Source organism: Pan paniscus, chromosome 5 (assembly GCF_029289425.2).
Source record: "Pan paniscus chromosome 5, NHGRI_mPanPan1-v2.0_pri, whole genome shotgun sequence".
NCBI classification, from domain to species: domain Eukaryota; kingdom Metazoa; phylum Chordata; class Mammalia; order Primates; family Hominidae; genus Pan; species Pan paniscus.
Window position 1 is genome coordinate 128041291 of NC_073254.2, and position 22733 is coordinate 128064023.

Below are 22733 nucleotides of genomic sequence, written 5' to 3' on the forward strand. Positions count from 1 at the left end.
CCATAATTATTAATCTTGTTTCTTGTTTTAGCTCTTCAAACCTATTAAACACATTTCAGAGCAATTTTCTGTCAAGTAAAACTTGACAACAAAAAAAGCAATCAATAAGTTCCAGTTCCACTTATGATAGAGAAAGCCAAGAAGCGTTGCTTTCACAAACTACTTTGCCTTGGGCAGAGTACAGGATGAAAGATAGCAGCAAATTAAAAAAAAAAAAAAGAGAAGAAAACTGAAATTTTAACAAATGCTTAAAGACTAAGTGTGGGCTAGTGTGATAGCTTAGAATTCCTGGGAGCCACAGATACAAGGAGAGTTTAGCCCAAATTACTGGCTCTTTTTCATAGCCTCCACTGGGTATTCATAAGAAAAACTGGGGACAGAGCAGGAGAACTGAAAGAGACTCCTTTTGGTGACACAGGCATGCAGGTGACAACCAGCTACCATTGTGAGAGAGACATGAAACCCAGGTCCTTCTCTTACATAAAGAAAAAGCCATCTGCCACCAGGGGAGTGATACAAAACCTCCTATCCCCTGGTGTCAGCCAACAAAGTTGGCTGTAGGCAGGGAGGAGTTGAAGCAAAAACCATCTGCCGTTGGACGGGGCAAGGAAACTCACACTTGTGACCATGATCCTGCACTGATACAAAGCAGAGGTTTGCCGCCAATGAGAGAGGGACAGGAAACTCACTCTCACCTAAGACCCCACAATTACAAAACAAGGTCTGAGTGCCACGGAGAAAGGGGACCCAGCCCTGAAGCTCACACCCCCATGGCTTGCATGAGACTGAGGCTGGAGGAGGAGAACCGCCTCCTGCCCCAACCATAAGCCTTGCACAAAGTAGTAAGCAATAGCTTTCTACAGCTGAGGAGGGGCAGGAGCAGAGAGAAGGAGATATCATCGGTGGTACAAGTGTGCAGAGTCTGCTAAAAGCTGAGGGTGGAGCAGGAACACTGAGAAAAACTCTGGCACTCTAGGCCACACACTAAGCCCACAGCAGCAGCAGTCCACCACTGAAGAATTTGAAATCTGTGATATACTGAAAGTAACTATAGCAGCAACAGACTCAAACCCAGATCAACTATTTATTAGAGTTATTTGCCTCTCCCCCAACACTAATGGCCTAATAGAAAGACAGCTGTGCCCATTTCCAGATATAAATACTATTTACCTCAGTTTCTACTGTTCTTTAACATGCAACATCTGACATTTAATCAACAATTATAAGACATTTTAAAAAGTAAGACTTTGGGAGGCCGAGGCAGGCAGATCACAAGGTCAGGAGATCGAGACCATCCTGGCTAACATGGTGAAACCCCGTCTCTACTAAAAATACAAAAAATTAGCTGGGCGTGGTGGCGGGCACCTGTAGTCCCAGCTACTCGGGAGGCTGAGGCAGGAAAATGGCGTGAACCTGGGAGGCGGAGCTTGCAGTGAGCCGAGATCGTGCCACTGCACTCCAGCCTGGGTGACAGAGCGAGACTCCGTCTCAAAAAAAATAAAAAGTAAGAAAAAAAAAGATCCATTATCAAGAGATAAAAGTAGTCAACAGAACCAGATCCAGAGATGACCCAGATATTGATATTATCAGATAGAAACTTTAAAACAACTATGATTAAAATGCTAAAGGGCCTAGTGGAATGGATGGACACTATGTATAAATAGATTGGGAATTTCAGCAGAGAGATGGAAACTGTAAAAAAAAGAGTTAAATAAAAATGTTAGAAATAAAAATATGATATTAAGAGATAAAGAATCTCTTCAACAGGCTTATTGGTGGACTAAACACAGCACAAGAGAGAATCAGTAAGCCTGAAATAGGTTAACAGAAATAATCCAAATTGAAACACAAAGAAAAATAGAGTGTATAAAAGAAAACAGCACATCCAACAGAGCCATGAGACAATATCAAATGGCCTAACATAAATCTAATTGCAGTCTCAGAGGAATATTTGATCATATAATGGTTGAGAATTTTCTAAAATTAATAAAAAACAACAAACAGATCCAAGAGGTTTGGAGAATCTCAAGCAAAAGAAATACAAAGAAAAACACACCCAGAGGCTGGGCATGGTGGTTCACGTTTGCAATCCCAGCACTTTGGGAGGCCAAGGCGAGAGGACTGTTTGATCACAGTTGTTCCAGACCAGCCTGGCAACATGGGGAAACCTCATCTCTACTAAAAAAAAAAAAAAAAAAAAAAAAAGAAAAAGAAAAGAAATGAAAAGAAAAAAAGCTGGGTATGGTGGCACATGCATGTAATGATAGGTACTTAGGAGGCTAAGGTGGGAGGATTGCTTGAGCCCAGGAGGCAGAGGTTGCAGAGAGCTGAGGTCACACCACTGCACTCCAGCCTGGGCAACAGAGTCGACCCTGTATCAAAAAAAAAAAGGCACATCATAGTTTAACTGCTGAAAATTAAAAAAAAAAAACGATATCTAGAAGGCAGCAAGAAAAAAAAATTACACATAGATGAACAAAATTTAGAATTACAGCAGAATTCTCAACAGAAACTTTGCAAGCCAGGAGGCAATGGAGTAATTTCTTTAAAGTATTAGAAAACTTAGACTTTACCACAATCCTATCAGGTAACTTGAAATCTTGGTGTTGGTGAGGCTAATCAGGGCTAGAATTGAGAAGAAAGATGGTGGTACTGTGGGAACAACAGTAAATGACAGGGCTTAGATGCAAGGGGCTGGGGTGCACCTGAGAGCCAGAATGACATGGGTATGCCTCTTGAAATCAGACCATCAATAAGCAAGGTCCCCAAACCCAAAATGGGTTTTTCAGAGCCAGACCACATCAGACTACATTCTCTAAATCACTTTCAGCACAGTGGAGTTGGTTACAAGCAAAATTGCATAACTGCAGTGCCCAGCTAAGCACCTATTCCCCAGTGTCTCAAAGACATAGAATGAATGGTACAGATTGTGACAAGAGCCAAACTACAAAGGATAGTTCCTATGATTTCATCTATTGTGATATCAGGAGACAGGAAGAAGGTGAACAGATAATCTGCTGATGCAGAGGTCACAGACCCAGGAGGAACTGAAGCAGCTAAACACCCATGTGCTCCTATTTGAGATATTGGGTTGAAGCAAGGGGTAAGTCCTGAATGGATGTTGGGCCAAATGTGCCAAGTAGTGCAAGGTCAAGCAGAACTTCAATCCTTTCCATAATCTCCATCATTTCCCAAAAGCTTAAAAATATACAATCTAATTTTACAATTTCTTTTTATTTATTTATTTTTTTTTTTGAGACGGAGTCTCGCTCTGTGGCCCAGGCTGGAGTGCAGTGGTGCGATCTCAGCTCACGGCAAGCTCCGCCTCCCGGGTTCACACCATTCTCCTGCCTCAGCCTCCCAAGTAGCTGGGACTCCAGGAGCCCACCACCACGCCCGGCTAATTTTTTGTATTTTTTAGTAGAGGCAGGGTTTCACCGTGTTAGCCAGGATGGTCTCGATCTCCTGACCTTGTGATCCGCCCGCCTTGGCCTCCCAAATTGCTGGGATTACAGGCATGAGCCACCGCGCCCAGCCTAATTTTACAATTTCTATGCATGCACTCTTCAAGACAAGTGACCCCCAACTTCCCTTTTCCGTGTAAACTGCTACCTCTAGTTCCCTCATATACATTCAGGAATCACAGGACGAAACCACGATTGGGGGAGTGGAAATTTGATCTAGAGATTCTACTTGCTTACTCTCCTTCTTTATGCTATCCTTATGCTAGTTGTTTGCCTGCACCACAGTAAGAGAAAAGCAGCAAGAGGGAACATGAGCATGGGGTGGGGAGGGAGGTGGGTGGGTGTTGGATTTTGACTGCTCAGAGTCCCTGGGTTATACAAGTAAATATTGTGCCTTATTTAATGGAGGACAGCCAAGATATAAAGAGGGTTTCAAAAAGCCAAGGCCAAGCAAGCCCTTGGTATCTCAGCTTCTATTACGTTACTGGTAATAGCACTACAAATCAATGTAGAAAATGAGGTACTAGTAGGAGAGAGAGGAAAAGGAAGAAATAGCTGATCACCTCTGGAAAGAGGGATGGCTGCAAGGCTTTCTGCTGTGGGCCCCTGTCTCTAAAGATACCCAATACAGTGACAGTAGCCTTCTCCTACCTTCTTTTTACTTTTTGCTGGAATGCAGTGGTGCGATCTCGGCTCATTGCAAACTCTGCCTCCTGCGATTCTCCTGCCTCAGCCTCCCGAGTAGCTGGGATTACAGGCACACACCACCACGCCTGGCTAATTTTTAGTAGAGAAGGGGTTTCACCATGTTGGCCAAGCTGGTCTCAAATGATCCACCAGCCTCAGCCTCCCAGTGTTGGGATTACAGGTGTGACCTACCGCACCCAGCCCTTCTCCTACCTTCATGTGATCACTCTTCTGTTTCAGAAGTCAAAACAGGACAAGCAACTAATAATTTTCAATTCTGCCTATCTATACTCTAGTTGTATACAATTATCTGAGAAATTACAATTGAATTATTTTCCACTTCCAATGCTATTGGGCAAATCTTTCAGACATGATCCTGAGCATTTGAGACAATGGAGGAATTACCACAATTTCTAGCTAAAATGAACCTATCATTCCTTTTACTTTTTAATTTTAAAAATATGAGATGGGGGTCTCACTTTGTTGCCCACGCTGATCTTGAACTCCTGGCCTCAAGCAATCACCCTGCCTCAGCCTCCCAAAGTGTTGGGATTACAGGCAGGAGTCACTGTACCCAGCATCATTCATTTTAAAGCTCTGAAATCTTTTGATTGCATTGGGGTACTGAGATGGATTTTTTTTTTTTTTTTTTTTTTTTTTTTTTTGAGACAGGGTCTTGTTCTGTCACTCAGGCTGGAGTACAGTGGCACAATCTTGGCTCACTGCAACCTCTGCCTCCTAGACTCAAGCGATCCTCCCACCTCAGCCTCCTGAGTAGCTGGGACTACAGGTACACACCATGATGCTCAGCTAGTTTTTTAATTTCTTGTAGAGACAAGGTCTCACTATATTGCCCAGGCTGGTGTCAAACTCATGGGCTCAAGTGATCCTCCCACTTCAGCCTCCCAAAGTGCTGGGATTACAGGTCTCAGTCACCACACCCAGCAGATTTTCAAAAATACCTGTTTATCACAAGAAAAACATATTTAAAAAATCATTATTGCAAAGCTCCACACTGTAAGAAGCATGGATCAGTCAAATTATCTTTTAAAAGCCCTCTTTAATTCCAAGGAGATAAAGAAAGTTATTGGTCATTAAACATGTTACATGTATGACTAATATTTATTATAGCTAATATAATAGTTTAGAACAAGGAAATTTAGTAGAGTTGTAACATTTTGGTGCTACATGTATAATTCAGCATAAGCCAAAGCCTTTTTAAAATAACCAATACTATCATTTTATGAAATCTTTACAAGATAAGCACAGTAGTACAATATTTAAGCATCTCAAGTCTCCATTTAAGAGTTGACTATCAAAGAATGACTATTATAAATAAAGAGCTCTATGATGTTCTGCTTATTTAGTTAATAAGGTAGGGAAATAAGTGACATACTTTTTAGAAGAATCCATGCAGTGGACAGAAAGTCAGATTAGGTAGTCTCTAGGGATCCATCCAGCTCTGGGAATCTATCATCAGATGGCCTCTAAGGTTTCTTCTAGCTCAGAAAATAGAAGTACTTGGAACATAATTTTTTAAATTTTAAATGGTTATATAGGTTAATAGTATTTTTTGCTTTTCAAAATTCATTGCTGGTGATGTCTATTACTTATTTGATGTCATGTCTTTGGCCAGGAATGCAATCCTAATTAGCACTGTTCCAGGAAAACATTTCATTTTATAGGGAGCATATCCCAGAAACATTAGAAAATACTAGTCCCAATATAAGTAACATTTACCAACTAGACTCTGGGCTACACTTTAAAATATCTGATGTTCAGCCAGGTGTGGTGCTTATGCTTGTAATCCCAGCACTTTGGGAGGCTAAGGCAGGAGGATCACTTGAACTCAGGAGTTCAAGACCAGCTTGGGCAACATAGTGAGACACTGTCTCTACCAAAAAAAAAAAAAAATTAATTATCAAAAAAAAAGAAAAAATATATCTGATGTTATTTCTATCTCTCAAGTTCAACAATAAATAATCCAAAGTACATTTTTATTTGCAGCAAAATTTAAGACAGACGGTACTTTCTTTTTTCTTTTTTTTTTTCTTTTGAGACAAGGTCTGGCTCTGTCGCCCAGGTTGGAATGCAGTGGTACAACCTCGGCTCATTGCAACCTCCGCCTCCCGGGCTCAAGACATCCTCCCATCTCAGCCTCCCAAGTAGCTAGGACTACAGGCACTTACCACCATACCCAGCTAATTTTTGTATTTTTTGCAGAGACAGTGTTTCGCCGTGTTGCCCAGGCTGGTCTCGAACTCATAAGCTCCAGCAATCTGCTTCAGCCTCCCAAAGTGCTGCAAATACAGGTATGAGACACTGTGTCCAGCTGATGGTACTCATAAAAGTAGGCATCTAAACTCAACACCTGAAAAACAAATGTGATGTTAAATTACATCTGAAATTTTAAAAATGTATTTAAAAATCCAAATAAAGCTTACAATTTCCTTATTTCCTTTATTTTAACATGTCAAAAAAACACTTAAAGATATTCTTGTAAATACATATAAGCTGTGTGTCAGCATTCAGTACTATGCAAATAATTTTTCAATATGACAAAATGAAAAATTTACACACTTTAGGGTAGCGCTTAATACTTATCTTTGAAATCTATTGCTGATGCTAGGTCTAAAGAGCAATGACTCAACCAGAAAAAATAGTAAAGGCTGCCTTTTCCTTTTTAAAGTGCTTATTAGCTTTATATCAAAAAACAATGGTTTTTACAAATACATAATACTGAAAGGTGCTCAAAAAGTCACCACTTACAGAATTGAACATGTCATTTTCTAACTCTGCACATGTAAACTTGTTTTATCTGCATTAATGAAGATTGCTTCAAATGGCTCTCAATCATATGCTTCAAATCAAGACAGTGCTAAGTTCCAGCAGCATAAACAGTGACAGCAGAACAAACCCCAGCACATTTTCAGTGGATCACAGCAGATCAGAGAAAGTGTAACAGCTTTTGAGTATGTTATACATCCAAGAGCCTTATATTTCACTCCACATAAACAGTAAACATAAAAGAAAAAAGAAACACTTTGTCTCCCTATAGAGCATTTTATAGTATAGGAAGGGATTCAAATTATCTTTTTAACAAAACTCTTGTTTCTATACAGAGGAGATTTTATATTCTTAATGTTTACAACAAAGCCTATTTCCACCAAAAAAGCAAGAAGAAATTAATAAATGAAATCCTGAACTCTAAAAACCTAAGAAATAAAACTGTGAACAATTCTGAAACGGAGTGTTTTTTCTAAAGGCTAATACAAACATACCAAAATAGAATTTCTGAGCATGAACTATGTGATTTCATTTCAATCGTATCACTTTCATCTGATTGAAATAATTTAGAAACAATAAGGATGATCTTAATCTCACTATTTTCTGCATGAGACTATCGTTCCAATTCATCCCCTCAATACACACCACTGTCCAACAGTCTTACACTGAGCATCCTCTCAGGTCCCTTTCTGCTCGCTGAACCTTAAGCTGGTTTTACCCCTCCTGTCTCTCTTCTCCAAAATCCTCTATATATCTTAAGAAGAAAATATTCCTTTAAAAAATGACAATTTAAATACAGTGTGATAATGCTACATTTGATTTAAAGTAGTAATAAATTATAAATCGCCAAATAACTTAATGTAATTCACGATGCAAATCCTTGGTATAAAAATAATCCATATTGCCCTGAATATAATAAAGCAATCCAGTGATTTTTAAATTACTTATGAAATAAAGGCAAAAATAAGATGTAAAATACTATTTATAAAAGTCAAGTAAGAAACCAGTTACCATAAATCTTTTTACAAAGATAAATGTAATGTGGCTTACTACTTTTAAAAATTGTCAGGGAGGTTTGCAATCAGTGGTTTCAAAAATGACTCTAGGGAAACTAGAGACTGAATTATATATTATTGTGATGTACAACATATTAACTATATATATAACAATAATACTGCAACGGGGGGTAATTAAGCTACTTCCTAACAAGTACATTTCTTTTTCAAAGTCTTTGCTGTAACTGATTAATTTTTAAATGTTAGTTTTCAAAAACTTTTCTACTTGAGATACTTATGTTAGTAAGAAGATACCAGAAGTCTAGAATAGTAATCAAATGCCTATAAAATAAAATAATGATTGTTCTTGCATGTTCTGTTATTGTGACAAATACACATTAAAATAGATAACATTGCTATGCCTGGAAATTAAAAATATCCAAATCTGTTAGAAAGAAGTGGAAAAGGAAAGAAAAATCGAAAATTCTTATTTAAAAATGGATCTGAAGTCCTTGTATTTCTTAAGAACTTGACTTGTCAAATCACAGTTTATCTTCTTTCTGAAACCAAGTTGTGTCTTCCACCATTCATTCACGTGATATGTCAATTCTCCATTTTGTAGGTCTCAGTTTGAATTTTCCTGAATATTTGCAAAACTGGTACTGGACTTGAGACGTTTGGCTAGATAAATCAAAAGAATTATATTTTAATTTAAATTTAATTATCAAACATGATTATTTACTATTTTTATGTAATCTATAGTATTTGTCTATTAATTCTATGTTTGAATCCTAACAGTTCCAGCCTTATAAGAATTAAAACCTAATTAAAACTTTTTTCTACCAACCTCAAAAACACATAACTTTGTTAGAAATTGCACATGACTTTGTTAGAAGCAGTACAAATAAAACAACATCATTTATATCTTCTTGAACATCACAATCTTAAATATGTAATGTACGTGAAATAAATGTACTTAGACAATGAAAGTGCTATAAGGTAGAATAACAAAATTATACATCTAAAAGTCTAAGTTAGAAATCCAAATCTGAATTTCTCTTAAAAGAATTCAGTGAAAACTTCCCCAACCTGATAAAGAGCATGTACAAAGATTCTATAGCAATCATTATGCTTAACTGTGAAAGACTGAATGACTTTTCCCCCTAAGATCTGGAATAAGACGAAAATACCTGGTCTTGCTTGACATCGTGCCACTAATTTATCACCAGCGCAACAAGGCAAGAGAAAGAAAAGGAAAGCTATACATATTGGAAAGAAAGAAAGAAAACTGCTTCTATTTTCAGATGAAAAAAAAATCAGTGAAAGAACTCTGTAATGGGAAAAAAAAAGACAAAAACATTTTAATGACCCTCAAAGAAAAGTGAGTTGTATATTATTATGGAACTCTGTATTGTAAAAAAAAAATTTTAATGATCCTCAAAGAAAAGTGAGTTTTATGTTATATAAACACACAAACACATATGGCTGCTAACAAAATACGTTACCATCAATTCTGATTTGATGCTAATGGGACTGAGTCATTAGGGTTAATAAAACAAATCATGGCTATTTGGCTTGGTAATATGTTTTGTACTTATAGTTAAACATGAATGTTTCTCATGTTCTAGAAATGAAAAACAATCATGCCCATAGTGAGAGTATTTTATACTGAGTAACTAAGAGTCTCCCTACTTCAGAGCTTCACAAAACTTGGGTAGGGGTTATGATTTAGAAGCTCTGCAATGGGACCTTAGTACCTGTACTTTTTTAAAGCTCTGCAGATAATTCTGATGTGTAGCCAAGGATGAGAACCAGTGTTTCTGGTTTCTTTTTTTATTTTATTTTATTTATTTTTTTTGAGACGGACTCTCGGCTTTGTCACCCAGGCTGGAGTGCAATGGCTCGATCTTGGCTCACTGCAAGCTCTGCCTCCTGGGTTCACACCATTCTCCTGCCTCAGCCTCCCAAGTAGCTGGGACTACAGGTGCCCACCACCACGCCCAGCTAATTTTTTTTTTTTTTTGGTATTTTTAGTAGAGACGGGATTTCACCGTGTTAGCCAGGACGGTCTTGATCTCCTGACCTCATGATCCGTCTGCCCCGGCCTCCCAAAGTGCTGGGATTACAGGCGTGAGCCACCGCGCCTGGCCTACCAATGTCTCTGGTTTCTTTTTTTTCTTTTTTTTTTTTGAGATGGAGTCTCACTCTGTCGCCCAGGCTGGAGTGCAGTGGCGCGATCTCAGCTCACTGCAACCTCTGCCTCCCGGGTTCAAGCGATTCTCCTGCCTCAGCCTCCCGAGTAGCTGGGACTACAGGTGTCTGCCACCACGCCCGGCTAATTTTTTTTTGTATTTTTTAGTAGAGATGGGGTTTCACCGTGTTAGCCAGGATGGTCTCAATCTCCTGACCTCATGATCCACCTGCCTCGGCCTCCCAAAGTGCTGGGATTACAGGCATGAGCCACCGCGCCCGGCCTGTCTCTGGTTTCTATCAACTGTAAGTGGAAAATCACAACATGACTTCCTGGACGAGTGTACTGCTTCAGCTTAAAATAAAGGGAAAACTTAAACTAAAAACATTGGCCTAAACTAAAATCTACTTCTTAAGCCTTCAGTAGATTTGGGAGGCAAACCAAATCAATAGTTTGGGTTTTTGAGAATTACTTTGTTAAAAACTACTAGAAGTGATCTAGCTTCTGACTAAATTTCAAATGACTTAATAAACTGGCCAAGTTAAATACGAATGAGTACATACACCTACATCTTCCTTGCCTTTATATTCCCTACCTGATAAATCCCCACATCCTTTAAAATTCTAGCCCAGGGATCATCTAACGGTGAATTTCAACACCTCTAATGCAGTTAGCTCCTCCCTTCAGGCAGGGAAGACAAACAAATAAAGTAGAGAATAAATGAAAAAGATGATTTAAATAACCAATTATTTAATTTAAATTAGTTTAAGTGATTAAGTGCCATTAAAGAAAGACGGCACAGAAGAACAAATGGAGAGGCGTATTCTTAGACTGGGGAGTCATAAAAGGTCTCTTTGAGCAAGTAACTTTAGAGCTAAGACCTGGCTTGCAAGAAGCCAGGTAAGGAAAGAGGGAAGGGCCTTGGAAAAGGGGCAGTGTGAATGAGCTTGGTAGTGGAGAAGAACAGAAAGGAACCAGACTGTCCACAGCACCATGAGCAATGAGGAGAATGGATGTGACGAGTTTAGAAAGGTGGCTATGGGCCAGGTCATGTACAGCTTGGAGAGCAGACCCTGGAAAGTAAGTTTGGATTTATTCTAGGTACAATGGGAACACATTAAGCGTTCCAAGTTAGTAGAGAAACATGGTGAATTTGTGTTTAAAAAATTATTCTAGCCACTATGTGGCGTATGGATTTTAGTAGATCAAGAAATGGAAGGAAGGATACCAGTTAAGGGGCTCTTGCATTAGTACAGATAAGAGATGAAGATGGTTTGGGCTAGGGTTTACCAGTGGAGGGAGAGAAACGACTAAGCAGAACTGGCAGCATACTTGCTAATCAATTAAAAGGGGATGAGAGGGGAATGTGGGAATGGAAAAATAAAAGAAAGAAAATAATTAAGAAATGACTACAAGGTTTGTGGCTTCCATAGCAAATAGTGACACTGGTAGTGACTTTTACTTTGACAGCAAACAAAAAATCCTGATCAGAAGCAGTAAATACTTTCCATAAAGTTAAATAGATTAGCAAGGCAAATAAGATGCTAAACTTTAAAAGTATACCAAGCTCTGAAAAATAGTTTCTCAATGGTGAGGTGCCCACAATATTTTGCTATTATTCTAAGTAAGGGCTTTAAGGACCTGAGCTACTGCATATTTACAGAATGCTGGCAGCCTTCAAAAAAGCTTTAATAAATACACCCATGACAAAGACTCTCCCCTCTAGTAGCTAGCATTTTAAGGTGACAAAACATTACAAATTCAGTTCAAACTGATCTACAGGTAACCTTTTTTTAAAAAAATTATATATATTAGAAGTGAAGTTAGATGAAGTAGTGATCGAAATTTATAGGGAAAAGAATTTTTATATCAGACATTCCTAGACTACAAATAGTATTTGAGAGAAAAGAAAATTAACCTTTTCCCCTAAACAGTTCTCTTTTTTAAAAACTAAAATTATTAAGGCATAAGCCCGTACTTTCATTCTGATAATAAACAAGAAAGCCACGTGACTTAGAAGCCACTCTTCCTTAGCTGGATGGGATCTCTAGTTGGTGCTTCTTTTGCTCTGGCCTATTTCATAGGGAGAAAGAAAGGGAATTAATATGTATTGAGCATATACTATTATATCAAGTAATCTCCTTGGAACTACGATTCCAATTTGTTCACAAACAAACTGTCTGTTATGTCAGCTATAGTTTCTTCCTGCCTGCCACACTTAGGTGGTTCTACCATGACTCCGATGGGTCTAAGAGCTGTCTGTATCTCCCTGCTATTGCCATGTTAGGAGTGCAAAGCCTCTGTTGTTATTCTTCTGTTGTTGCCAACCTTATTCCAGCGGTAATCTAGCTTTCTCAATTTAATCATCTGAAAGACACTGTGTTTTAACTTTTTTTTTTTTTTGAGACAGTCTCACTCTGTCTCCCAGGCTGGCGTGCAGTGGTGCAATCTCGGTTCACTGTAACCTCCGCCTCCCAAGTTCAAATGATTCTCCTGACTCAGCCTCCCGAGTAGCTGGAACTACAGGCATGCGCCACCATGCCCGGCTAATTTTTTGCATTTTTAGTAGAGATGGAGTTTCACCGTGTTAGCCAGGATGGTCTCGATCTCCTGACCTCGTGATCCGCCCGCCTCATCCTCCCAAAGTGCTGGGATTACAGGCATGAGCCACTGCACCTAGCCCTGTTTTAACTTTTTATTGTCTACACTTATAAAATTTTCACAGATCTCTTTCACTAGTAAGCATGATTGTAAAACTTAAAGCAGAGAGTCCTTTTAGGCTAATGTACTTTGAGTTCTCAGAGTAGCTATCATTTCTAAAACAGCCCTAAATTTTTAAAATACAGGCTTTTATCTATAAAATAAATAATTGTAAAAAACTTACGCAGAATGAGTTTGCGTTTCTTTTGCTCTGAGTGAAGAAAGCTACTAAGGTAGAAGACAACAGGTAGAAAGAGAATGAACACAGAAACAGCAATTACAGGCACTGTGTCACTGCAAGGGACTGAACAGTTGAAAGTTCGACTCCATAGTTTTCGAGTGATGTTCATCTGGAACAAGAGCAAACAATATCTTTCTATTTTATATTTAACTTGTCTTCAATTTCTTATAATTATTTTGCTAATAACTAAACAGGAATCTAGAATTTAGACTCAATACATACCTCTAAAAACCTACTGATAGTTGAGGACAACTTCTTCTGCCAGGAAAAAAACCTGGTTCAAAATACAGTCATTGTAGAAATTTATATCCGTACAGAAATTTCATATTCTAAGTCCATAATACTGACCAAAGTATTCTAGAATGTCAACCATTTGTACATTCAAACAAAGAACTTATATGAAGAGGAATATAGTTAGGCCCTGTTTTATTCATTTACAAAATATTTATTATTTACTGAGAGCCTACTAGAAACCAGGTACTGTTTTAGGCAATAGGAATGGAGCAGTAAAAACAAACAAAAAGCCACACTGTACATTTCATTTTAAGTACTTTTTACCATCTCGAATATTATTGGTTCTTATAGTTCCCTCTGAGCTGCTGTGATAATTCACACATTCTCAATTCTTAAGCTCATTAATTCTGACCTCAAGTTCTCTACTTTGAGCCAATAATTTCTCAGTTTCCTCTAATGCCCCAAAACTCCAGCATCATAGTGCCTAAAAAGGCATGATTGCCATCTAGTGGCACCCTATGTAAAGGCAGGCTATAAAATGGAGAAAAAAATTTTTTTTTTGACCATTCAATTAATACATGTTTATTAAGCCCATTATATGCTAGACTGTCCTAAATACTGTCCTAAATACTGAATAGTGAACAAAAAAAGCCTAAGTCCTTGTCCTCATGTGGCTTATATTTTAGTGAGGAAGACAGACTAAAAATAAATAAATAAATATTCTCAGATGGTAATAGATATAAGAAAATAAAACAATGGAATAGGAAGTGATTGAGGAATGGCTTCTGAAACATGTAGTGAAATCCAGAAACGTCTTTTTTTTTTTTTTTTTTGAGACGGAGTCTCGCTCTGTCGCCCAGGCTGGAGTGCACTGGCACGATCTCAGCTCACTGCAACCTCTCCCTCCCGGTTTCAAGCGATTCTCCTGCCTCAGCCTCCTGAATAGCTGGGATAACAGGCGTGTGCCACTACACCCGGCTAATTTTTCTATTTTTAGTAGAGACGGGGTTTCACCATGTTGGTCAGGCTGGTCTTGAACTCCTGACTTCGTGATCTGCCCGCCTCAGCCTCCCAAAGTACTGGGATTACAGGTGTAGTCACCGTGCCCAGCTCAGAAACTTCTTAAATTAGCAACAAGTGCACAAGAAACTGAAATATAAACATATAACAATACCTACACCTCTGCAAATGGCACATATTTTCAAATTTAAAAAGATTAAAATGTACCAAAGCATCAACTCACTTATGAAGTACCTAATTAATTTCTGTTTTATTTTTATCCTAACCATGAGACTACTAAGGAAATATCCATTTTGGTTTAACAGACCAGGATATTCTAAAACTTTACTACTTTATAACTAGTTATTTTTGGTTGAAGACAGAATATGCAGATTCCACCCTATCACCAAAAATAATAATCATACTGAAGGTACATTCAATAACACTCTAAAATATGTATCACATCAGAAGCAAAGTACTTACTGCATCTTCCACATCAATGCATAAATGTGTTCCAGGTTCAGCCTTATTCTCAAGTTCATTCATTTTTTGCATTTCACTGTACAGACTACTCAGAGTTTTGTATGCTTCACGGCAGTTTTTGCATACTTCTGAATAATTTTTTGTCTGTAAAAGACTATGTGCATTCCCCTAAAATGACAAAGGCACATGTAATATATACAATAAATATTATATACAATATCTCTTTAAAGTAAGCTATTTACGCTTCTAGAAGACGGGAAACAATATGGTGTGTTAAAGTGCTAAGCTGTGATGTTGAGTAGGTTACTAAATCACTCTGAGTCTCAGTTTTATCATCTATAAAATAAAACGACCTCTACCTGTATTATAAGTCCGAAGGATTAGAGACCCGGTATGTGAAGCAGATGGTAAACTGTTTGGAACTTTCTAGGTGCCTCTAAATTTTCAAAACTGCTGCATTAGCTAATGTTAACTGAGGATAACAATAATTCATATGCCAAATGACTAGTAACTAAATACAAAATTTCCTAAATTATCTCATCATCACAAACCTGCACTTATCTATCTATCCTACTCTCACTGAATAAATAAAATAGGTTCCTGCCTATGCTGACTTGAACACCATAGTTTATCTTACTGAGACAGAACTTTTTAAATGGAAAGGGAAAAGGCACCAAAACTGCATCCCCACTCAACTCTCTTATCACAAGGCTCATAATCCAGGCCTTTCTAGTCAACAAAAAGGGCCAAATACCAAAGAATTGTATAACCTAAAATGAGGATAGTGGAGGTACATAAAATATTATGCTACTAAATCTCAATATTTTGTACTTCTAGACTGACACTTGTCTTTTCAAGAATAAGTTTGCTAAACAGTCAGTTCACACCTTTGCTTTCTATGCCCTTTATTCTTTACTTTGTAGTATGAAGAAAGAATATTAACTGAACATTGGGATGAAAGAGAAAAGAGAAAAATCAAAGTAATTACACTGATGTTGGCCCAACAATGTTACCCTCACCATCTACTTGACAGAAAAACTAAGTCTCTCCTTAGTCTGCTACAAGAAATAGCCCATTGCTTGTTTTTCACAGAACAATTGTGCACTTAGTTAAAAATTGAGCACAGGGCCGGGCGCGATGGTTCACGCCTGTAAACCCAGCACTTTGGGAGGCCGAGGTGGGCGGATCACAAGGTCAGGAGATCGAGACCATCCTGGCTAACACGGTGAAATCCCATCTCTACTAAAAATACAAAACTTAGCCGGGCGTGGTGGCAGGCGCCTGTAGTCCCAGCTACTTGGGAGGCTGAGGCAGGAGAATGGCGTGAACCCGGGAGGCTGAGCTTGCAGTGAGCCGAGATCGCGCCACTGCACTCTAGCCTGGGTGACAGAGCGAGACTCCGTCTCAAAAAAAAAAAAAAAAAAAATTGAGCACATAATCCATTTAGCTAAAATTGTGCACATAATCTAGATGGGGAGTAATTTAACCTTTTTTTTTTTTTTTTTTTTTTTTTTGAGACACGGTCTTGCTATTTTGCCCAGGCTAATTTCTAACTCCTGGGCTCAAATGATCCTCCCACCTCAACCTTCCAAAGTGCTGGGATTACAGGCAGGTGCCACCATACCTGGCCACAATTTTTATTCAAATTTAAAATGCACATATCTTTTAATAATGTGAAAGTTGCAGACATTAGGATGAAATCACCTTTTGACAGACCCAGACAAAATAGAGACAAAAAGAGTCCTTGTTTCCAAGGACTTTCTAAAAACCCCACAAGAAACCCTTTCACGCCCTTCATTGCAACTCCTGCTTTCACATGGTTTATCACTGCCATTCTTTAGGACTGCAGTAATTCAGATAAGATGCACTCAAAAGAACACTTGCCCAGTAATGGCACCGCCACCAATGAACTGACAACTTGGCTTTGAGCCTCTGGAACCAATGAACTCAGTTTCCAAGCAGCCTGTGTGAACCTCTCCCTTTTTGCTAATAAAAGCTTCCCTTTACCCTTCCCTCACTGGATGTACTGGTGGTTTGCCAGTGCATTCCAAATTACCATACTTCTTTCTTATTCCCTAATAAACTCATCATATTTGGAGATAATTTTCTCTAGTGTCTTTTTCTTAGGCTGCCAATATAGTAATTCCACTTCTAGAAATCTACCAAACTCATACAAGTACTCTAAGTTAAATGAAAAGAAGACTGTTTATGGTGTACAATTTAAAACTTATTATTTCCAGAATTTTCCATTTAATATTTTTGGACTGCAGTTGGCCACAGGTAACTGAAACTGTGGAAAGTGAAGCCATATATAAGAGGGATGACTTTATAGAAAAATTGCTATTTGAGTGTTACAACACACATCAGTCCACTAAAGGCTCTGAAGTCCTGTAGTAAAGCATTTCCCAACCTTAATGGAATACTAAACCCTTTCTGATAGGACATCTATTAACATGCTGCAGAACAAATTCTGAGAAATGTTCACCTAATTTTTTTTATTTTATTTTTTTGAGACAGAGTCTCTCTGCAACGCCCAGGCTGGAGTGCAATGGCACGATCTCAACTCACTGCAACCTCTACTTCACTACAGGCGTGCACCACCAAGCCTGGCTAAGTTTTGTATTTTTAGTAGAGACAGGGTTTCACCATATTGGCCAGGTTGATCTCGAACTCCTGACCTCAAGTGACCCGCCTGCCTTGGCCTCCCAAGGTGCTGGGATTATAGGCATGAGATACTGCACCTGGCCCAATTTTTATTATTCTCAAGGAAATTCATAATTCAGTGTTACCACATTTATTACAGAAGAAATCATACATGCTTATACCCTAAGCATGTGTACATCTACTATGGGGATTACTTACTTGTTATGTAAGTTTCAAAACTACATTTTAACCAGAGTTCCAACCTCGTCCTTCACCACGACCAGGCAAGTTCCAATACCAAAATTCAAGAGTCAGAGATAGAGATGGCAATAATCTACAAGGTTAAGATTCTTAAAGCTACCTTTTATTATCACAATTCAATACTCAAAGTTATCTTACTAAACAGTGCTTTTTAAGGTAGGTAAAACATACTTAAGCAAATTTCAGGCAAAGAATAAACTTCCTATAGACAGAATCATACTACACTGCAAAATACCTACGTAAGTCAGATTGAAAACCATTGTGTTTTAATTAAACAATCACACACCTCAATCAATGTTTTCACAATCATTATCTCACCAGATTCTCATTACAAAATACTTGAAGATAGGCAGGATAGATATTATCTCCATTTTACAATGAGAGAACTGAAGTTTTCATGATTTGTAAGTAGAAGAACTTACTTAAGAGCAGAAATCCAGGTCCACTAACTCCTCTACATCATGAATTTAGATAAATATCAATAATTAGTGCTCTAAAAACTTGGAACTGCACATTATTCCTTTGTACAAGGCAGCATTTTAATTTTAAATATTATATATAAAATACCTGAAGGTTATGTTCAAAGCAGGTCAGGGTGTGATTAAATAGATTAAGGAAATATACTGTGCTGTTTGATAATTCTTCACTGTTGTTTGTTAAACAATCTGTCAAAAAAATTCAAAAAGTATATTAATATAACCCAAGGAACAATTCTATGTTGTCATTTATATCTTAAGCTATCAGCTTCGTTTCACACTACAGTAATTCTTTATTCAAACAAGCATGAATTTTCCAAATATATGAAGCTTACTCCTTTTATTTTCCAAAAGTTAAAAAAGTCATAACCATTTTCATGAATATGTTAAAATAATCACATACTCTCTTTTCATAAAAATATACCAAATAAAATTCAAATGGACTTTTGATGGCACAAGGTCATAATCACGGAATATCAGCTATCAAATGCTGCCTTAACAGTGCTATTTAGGCATAAGACTGTTTACCCTGCATTAATTTTACCGAAACTCATATGCCTTATCATTTTTTGTGTCAAATTTCATAGTTCTCTGCATCTTCCAACTTCACTAATGAGTCATTTATTGTACCTAATGGGGTAACTTTTAAAATTCGCTCTTTCTAGTCCATCACGAGTTGGGAGCCCAGAGAAACAAACTGGTGAGAATTTTGCCTAAAATACTGACGTGGGGGCTTCAAGTAAAGTCTAGAAACAAAATTGTTTTACATTTTTAAAAATCCTACATAAATGGTATTTCTCTGCAACTGGCTATTCTTGCTTAGAGTTAGCTCAAGTTCACTCATCCCTTTTATTTTCTATGTATGTGTATATCACAATTTATGTATCCATTTTCCCTTCTTCAGGGAATAATCTATTCTTCTTTTTTTTTTTAAGAAACGGGGTATAGCTCGGTTGCCCAGGCTGCAGTGCAGTGGCACAATTTGCCAGCTCATTGCAGACTTGAACTCCTGGGCGCAAGTGATGTTCCCACCTCAACCTTCCAAAGTGCTGGGATTACTTAAAGGCATGAGCCACTGCGCTCAGCCAGGGAACCTAGTCTTTATCCTCAGGTAAACCTTTGTCTTTACCTCTCCTTGTGTTCTCAGCCTGCTATCTCCAATCGAGGTTCAACTGCCTGGTTCCAGATCTTGGAACTTGTGGTCAGTCGTTTCCATCTGACTCTCCTAGAATCCTTGCCCTCTTTATCTTCCACATATTCACAGCCATTTTCATCCCTGGACAGTCCCCATCTACTTTCTGTACTCTCAGTCTGGTTACAGAATACTACTACAGAAATTCTAAAATGATAATGAAGGGACTCAATTCAAATTCATGTGTTCTGATCTCGGGGCAACAAAATGATCCTTGTAGATGCCCTGCTAATTGCTCTGCAAGGGATGTTCCACATATTTTTTCATCTCTAGTCCCAGCCCTACTCTTGTTCCCCTTAATTTCAACAGATGGCTTTGTATTATGCCCACCTTATTTAGAAATTCAGGGCCATCAGATAGGATCTCTCTCAACTGGAAGTGGAAAGACAACATGCGAAGCTATTGCAATTACCCAGGAGAAAGGCAGCAAGGCAAGTAGAATTTGTGGAGAAAAGAGAGACTGACTAGGTAGACACTAGGATATGACACACTAAGGGACATCCATGTACTCTGACAGACAACAATTACTACAACGAAAGTTAACACTTACTAAATACTTGCTATGTTCTAAGAACTATGCTTACACTGCACTTTAAACACATTTGCCCATTTAATTCTTGCAGTGATTCCATGAGGGAAAAATTATCATTATCTCCATTTTATAAATAAGGAACAGAGATAGGTTTAGATAAATTAAGTAAGTTGCCCAAGGACATAAAACTGGTAAGTAAAAAGCTAGACTCTGTACTCGGTCTGATTCTTGAGCCTGCACTCTCAAACACTGCAAAATAAACATATTTATATCTACATTCTAAACCATTAAAAGTTCAAGACTCGGAATCTACAAATACATGCCACTGCCTACTCCCTCCACTACCCATAGATATCTTACACCATACAGGGATTCAGGCAGTCCCCACCAACTGATCAGAGTTAGCAACTGAGATGAAACCTAAACCTGGTAGACAGGGGCAGACAGCACAGTAAAGCTCCTTTGTGCAAATCAGAAAAAGATATTCCCTCTGGGTAGATAAATTACAAAAGGTCATTCCTGCCTCCAGAAGCTAAGCTGGAATTCAGCCCCATTCACCTCCTTGTACAGCCCCCTTGTGCAGGGCTCCTTCTGCACCCATTGTACACAGGATCCTCTTGGTAAACCTATTTCAGGAGTTGTCCCCTCTCTGAACTCACATACTCTACATTCTCTGAAGCTTTATCTTCTCCAGAACATGAATCTCATTCTAACTTCTCACCCTTATTTAAAAAATCTGAGGGATCACTACAAATTAGGAAACTAAGCCACAGAAATAGGTGATATGCTGATGATCATAACACAAGTTAATAAGCCATTGATATAAAAATAGGCCAGCATGGTTGTTCACACCTGTAATCCCAGCATTTTGGGAGGCAGGTGGATTGCCTGAGTCCAGGAGTTCGAGACCAGCCTGGGCAACATGGTGAAAACCTGTCTCTACAAATAATACAAAATTAGCCAGGCATGGTGGCGTGCATCTGTGGTCCCAGCGGCTTGGGAGGCTGAGAGGGGAGAATTGCTTCAGCTTGGGGAGGTCGAGGCTGCAATAAGCTGTGTTTGCGCCACTGCATTCCAACCTGCATGAAAGAGTAAGACCTTGTCTCATTGCCCCTCTTAATGCTAGTTTAATATCATCATGAAGTAGCCCGCAATCCTTTTAGGGATGAGGCAGAGTTGATATAAATAAAAACAAACAATTACATAGTTTTTGTACATGTTTACAAAAACAATTATATAGTTTTTGTAGTTGATGTGTTGCAGGGAAGTTAAGGGAACACAATTTCATTCACAACAGTTGTACATCTGTGTTATAATGAGCTATGTCGTGACAACTGACATAACAATATAGGGATAAAAGGGGTCCACATACTGCCAGCAAAAGTAGTATAAAGTGCATTATCATGAGAGAGCAATAGCAAATTTCTTCTATGCAAGATACATAATTAAAACAAATAATTTCTTTTTCAAAAGCAATTTATAAAGAAAGCTTCTCTGAAGAACAAAAGAACTTAATTTCTTTTACTAATAATTACATTAATGCAGTACCATCAAAACTTTTTCAATGATCATTAGATGGTGGTAACATAAAGCATAAAGCAGTTCATTTATATAATGGGGTTAAAAAGTCTTCATTATTAAAAAGCCATGACTTTCTGAATCGAAATAACAGATCTCTAGTAAATTCCTTTTTTATCTTTTTGCAGGAATTGGGAGCTTAAGATTATAAACAGTGAGAAGCTGTATGTTTTAGAAATTGGTGAGTTAAAGAATATTAATAATAATAAAGCTTCCTTTAAGCACTAAGTGAAGTGGTCATTATGAATTTCCTTCATCTTAGATAATCAATGGAGCCTCATCAAGGGCAGATTAGCAGAGTGGCTTTCTCAGAGAAGGCTCAGGCATCAGCTTAAGAGTCATTCTTTTTTTTTTTTTTTTTTTCTGAGACAGAAGAATCTCACTGTCACCCAGGCTGGAGTGCAGTGGCATAATCTCAGCTCATTGCAGCCTCCAATGTGCCCGGCCTCAAGAGGCATTCTTAAAGGTATTAAGGATTCAAGTTAAGACCTCACAGAGAAACCTACTAAATTATCATAACAGGAATTATGCATCTTTAAATAAAGCATTTGGCATCTCTTAGGAATTTTACAAAGATCTTTGCTGTTTTTCAAAACTAGTTTTATAGAAAATAGCAGAGATAATCACCAATTTAGGGTAAGCTTCAGAAAATAAAAATAAACTACGGAAACTTTGTACCTAAATGACCTAATTAAGTTTAACAAATATGAAAACTAAGATACTTTAAATTATAAGATACAAATAATATGATTATAACGCTTAGTACATTTCCCTCTGGATAAAATATGGGAAAGAAAGGTTTTGGGCCGGGCGCAGTGGCTCACGCCTGTAATCCCAGCACTTTGGGAGGCCGAGGCGGGTGGATCACGAGGTCAGGAGATCGAGACCACGGTGAAACCCCGTCTCAACTAAAAATACAAAAAAAGTTAGCCGGGCGTGGTGGTGGGCACCTGTAGTCTCAGCTACTCAGGAGGCTGAGGCAGGAGAATGGCGTGAACCTGGGAGGTGGAGCTTACAGTGAACTGAGATCGCGCCACTGCACTCCGGCCTGGGCGACAGAGCAAGACTCCGTCTTAAAAAAAAAAAAAAAGTTTTGGTTAATTGACCTTCTGGTTAACCATTAAGTACTACTGTTGTTGCTTTTTAAAGCATCAAGACATACATTGTATGTATTAACTGAAAGTTAGTTTTCCTCTGATGAATCAGAATATACATCGGGATTACACAGTGGTTCAACAGCATCATTATGCTCATTAATTATCACCCAGAT

The 22733-nt window shown here is 38.2% G+C and overlaps 1 protein-coding gene across 3 annotated transcripts in view; it reads right to left on the reverse strand.

The window, feature by feature from the left end:
• Window positions 1-6591: 6591 nt before the first annotated feature.
• OSTM1 (osteoclastogenesis associated transmembrane protein 1) overlaps window positions 6592-22733 on the reverse strand; it is a 32190-nt gene continuing 16048 nt past the window's right edge. The window contains exons 3-6 of one of the 3 annotated variants that reach the window (XM_003824331.6): window positions 18253-18350; window positions 14782-14949; window positions 13009-13174; window positions 6592-8614 (exon numbers count right to left, since the gene is read on the reverse strand). In XM_003824331.6, the coding sequence (XP_003824379.1) occupies window positions 8559-8614; window positions 13009-13174; window positions 14782-14949; window positions 18253-18350 (488 nt within the window). In that variant the 3' untranslated portion in view covers window positions 6592-8558. Of the gene's footprint in view, window positions 8615-12816; window positions 13175-13287; window positions 13340-14781; window positions 14950-18252; window positions 18351-22733 lie in introns of those variants that run through there. The other 2 variants (XM_034962657.3, XM_063604970.1) reach the window with 2 other exon arrangements.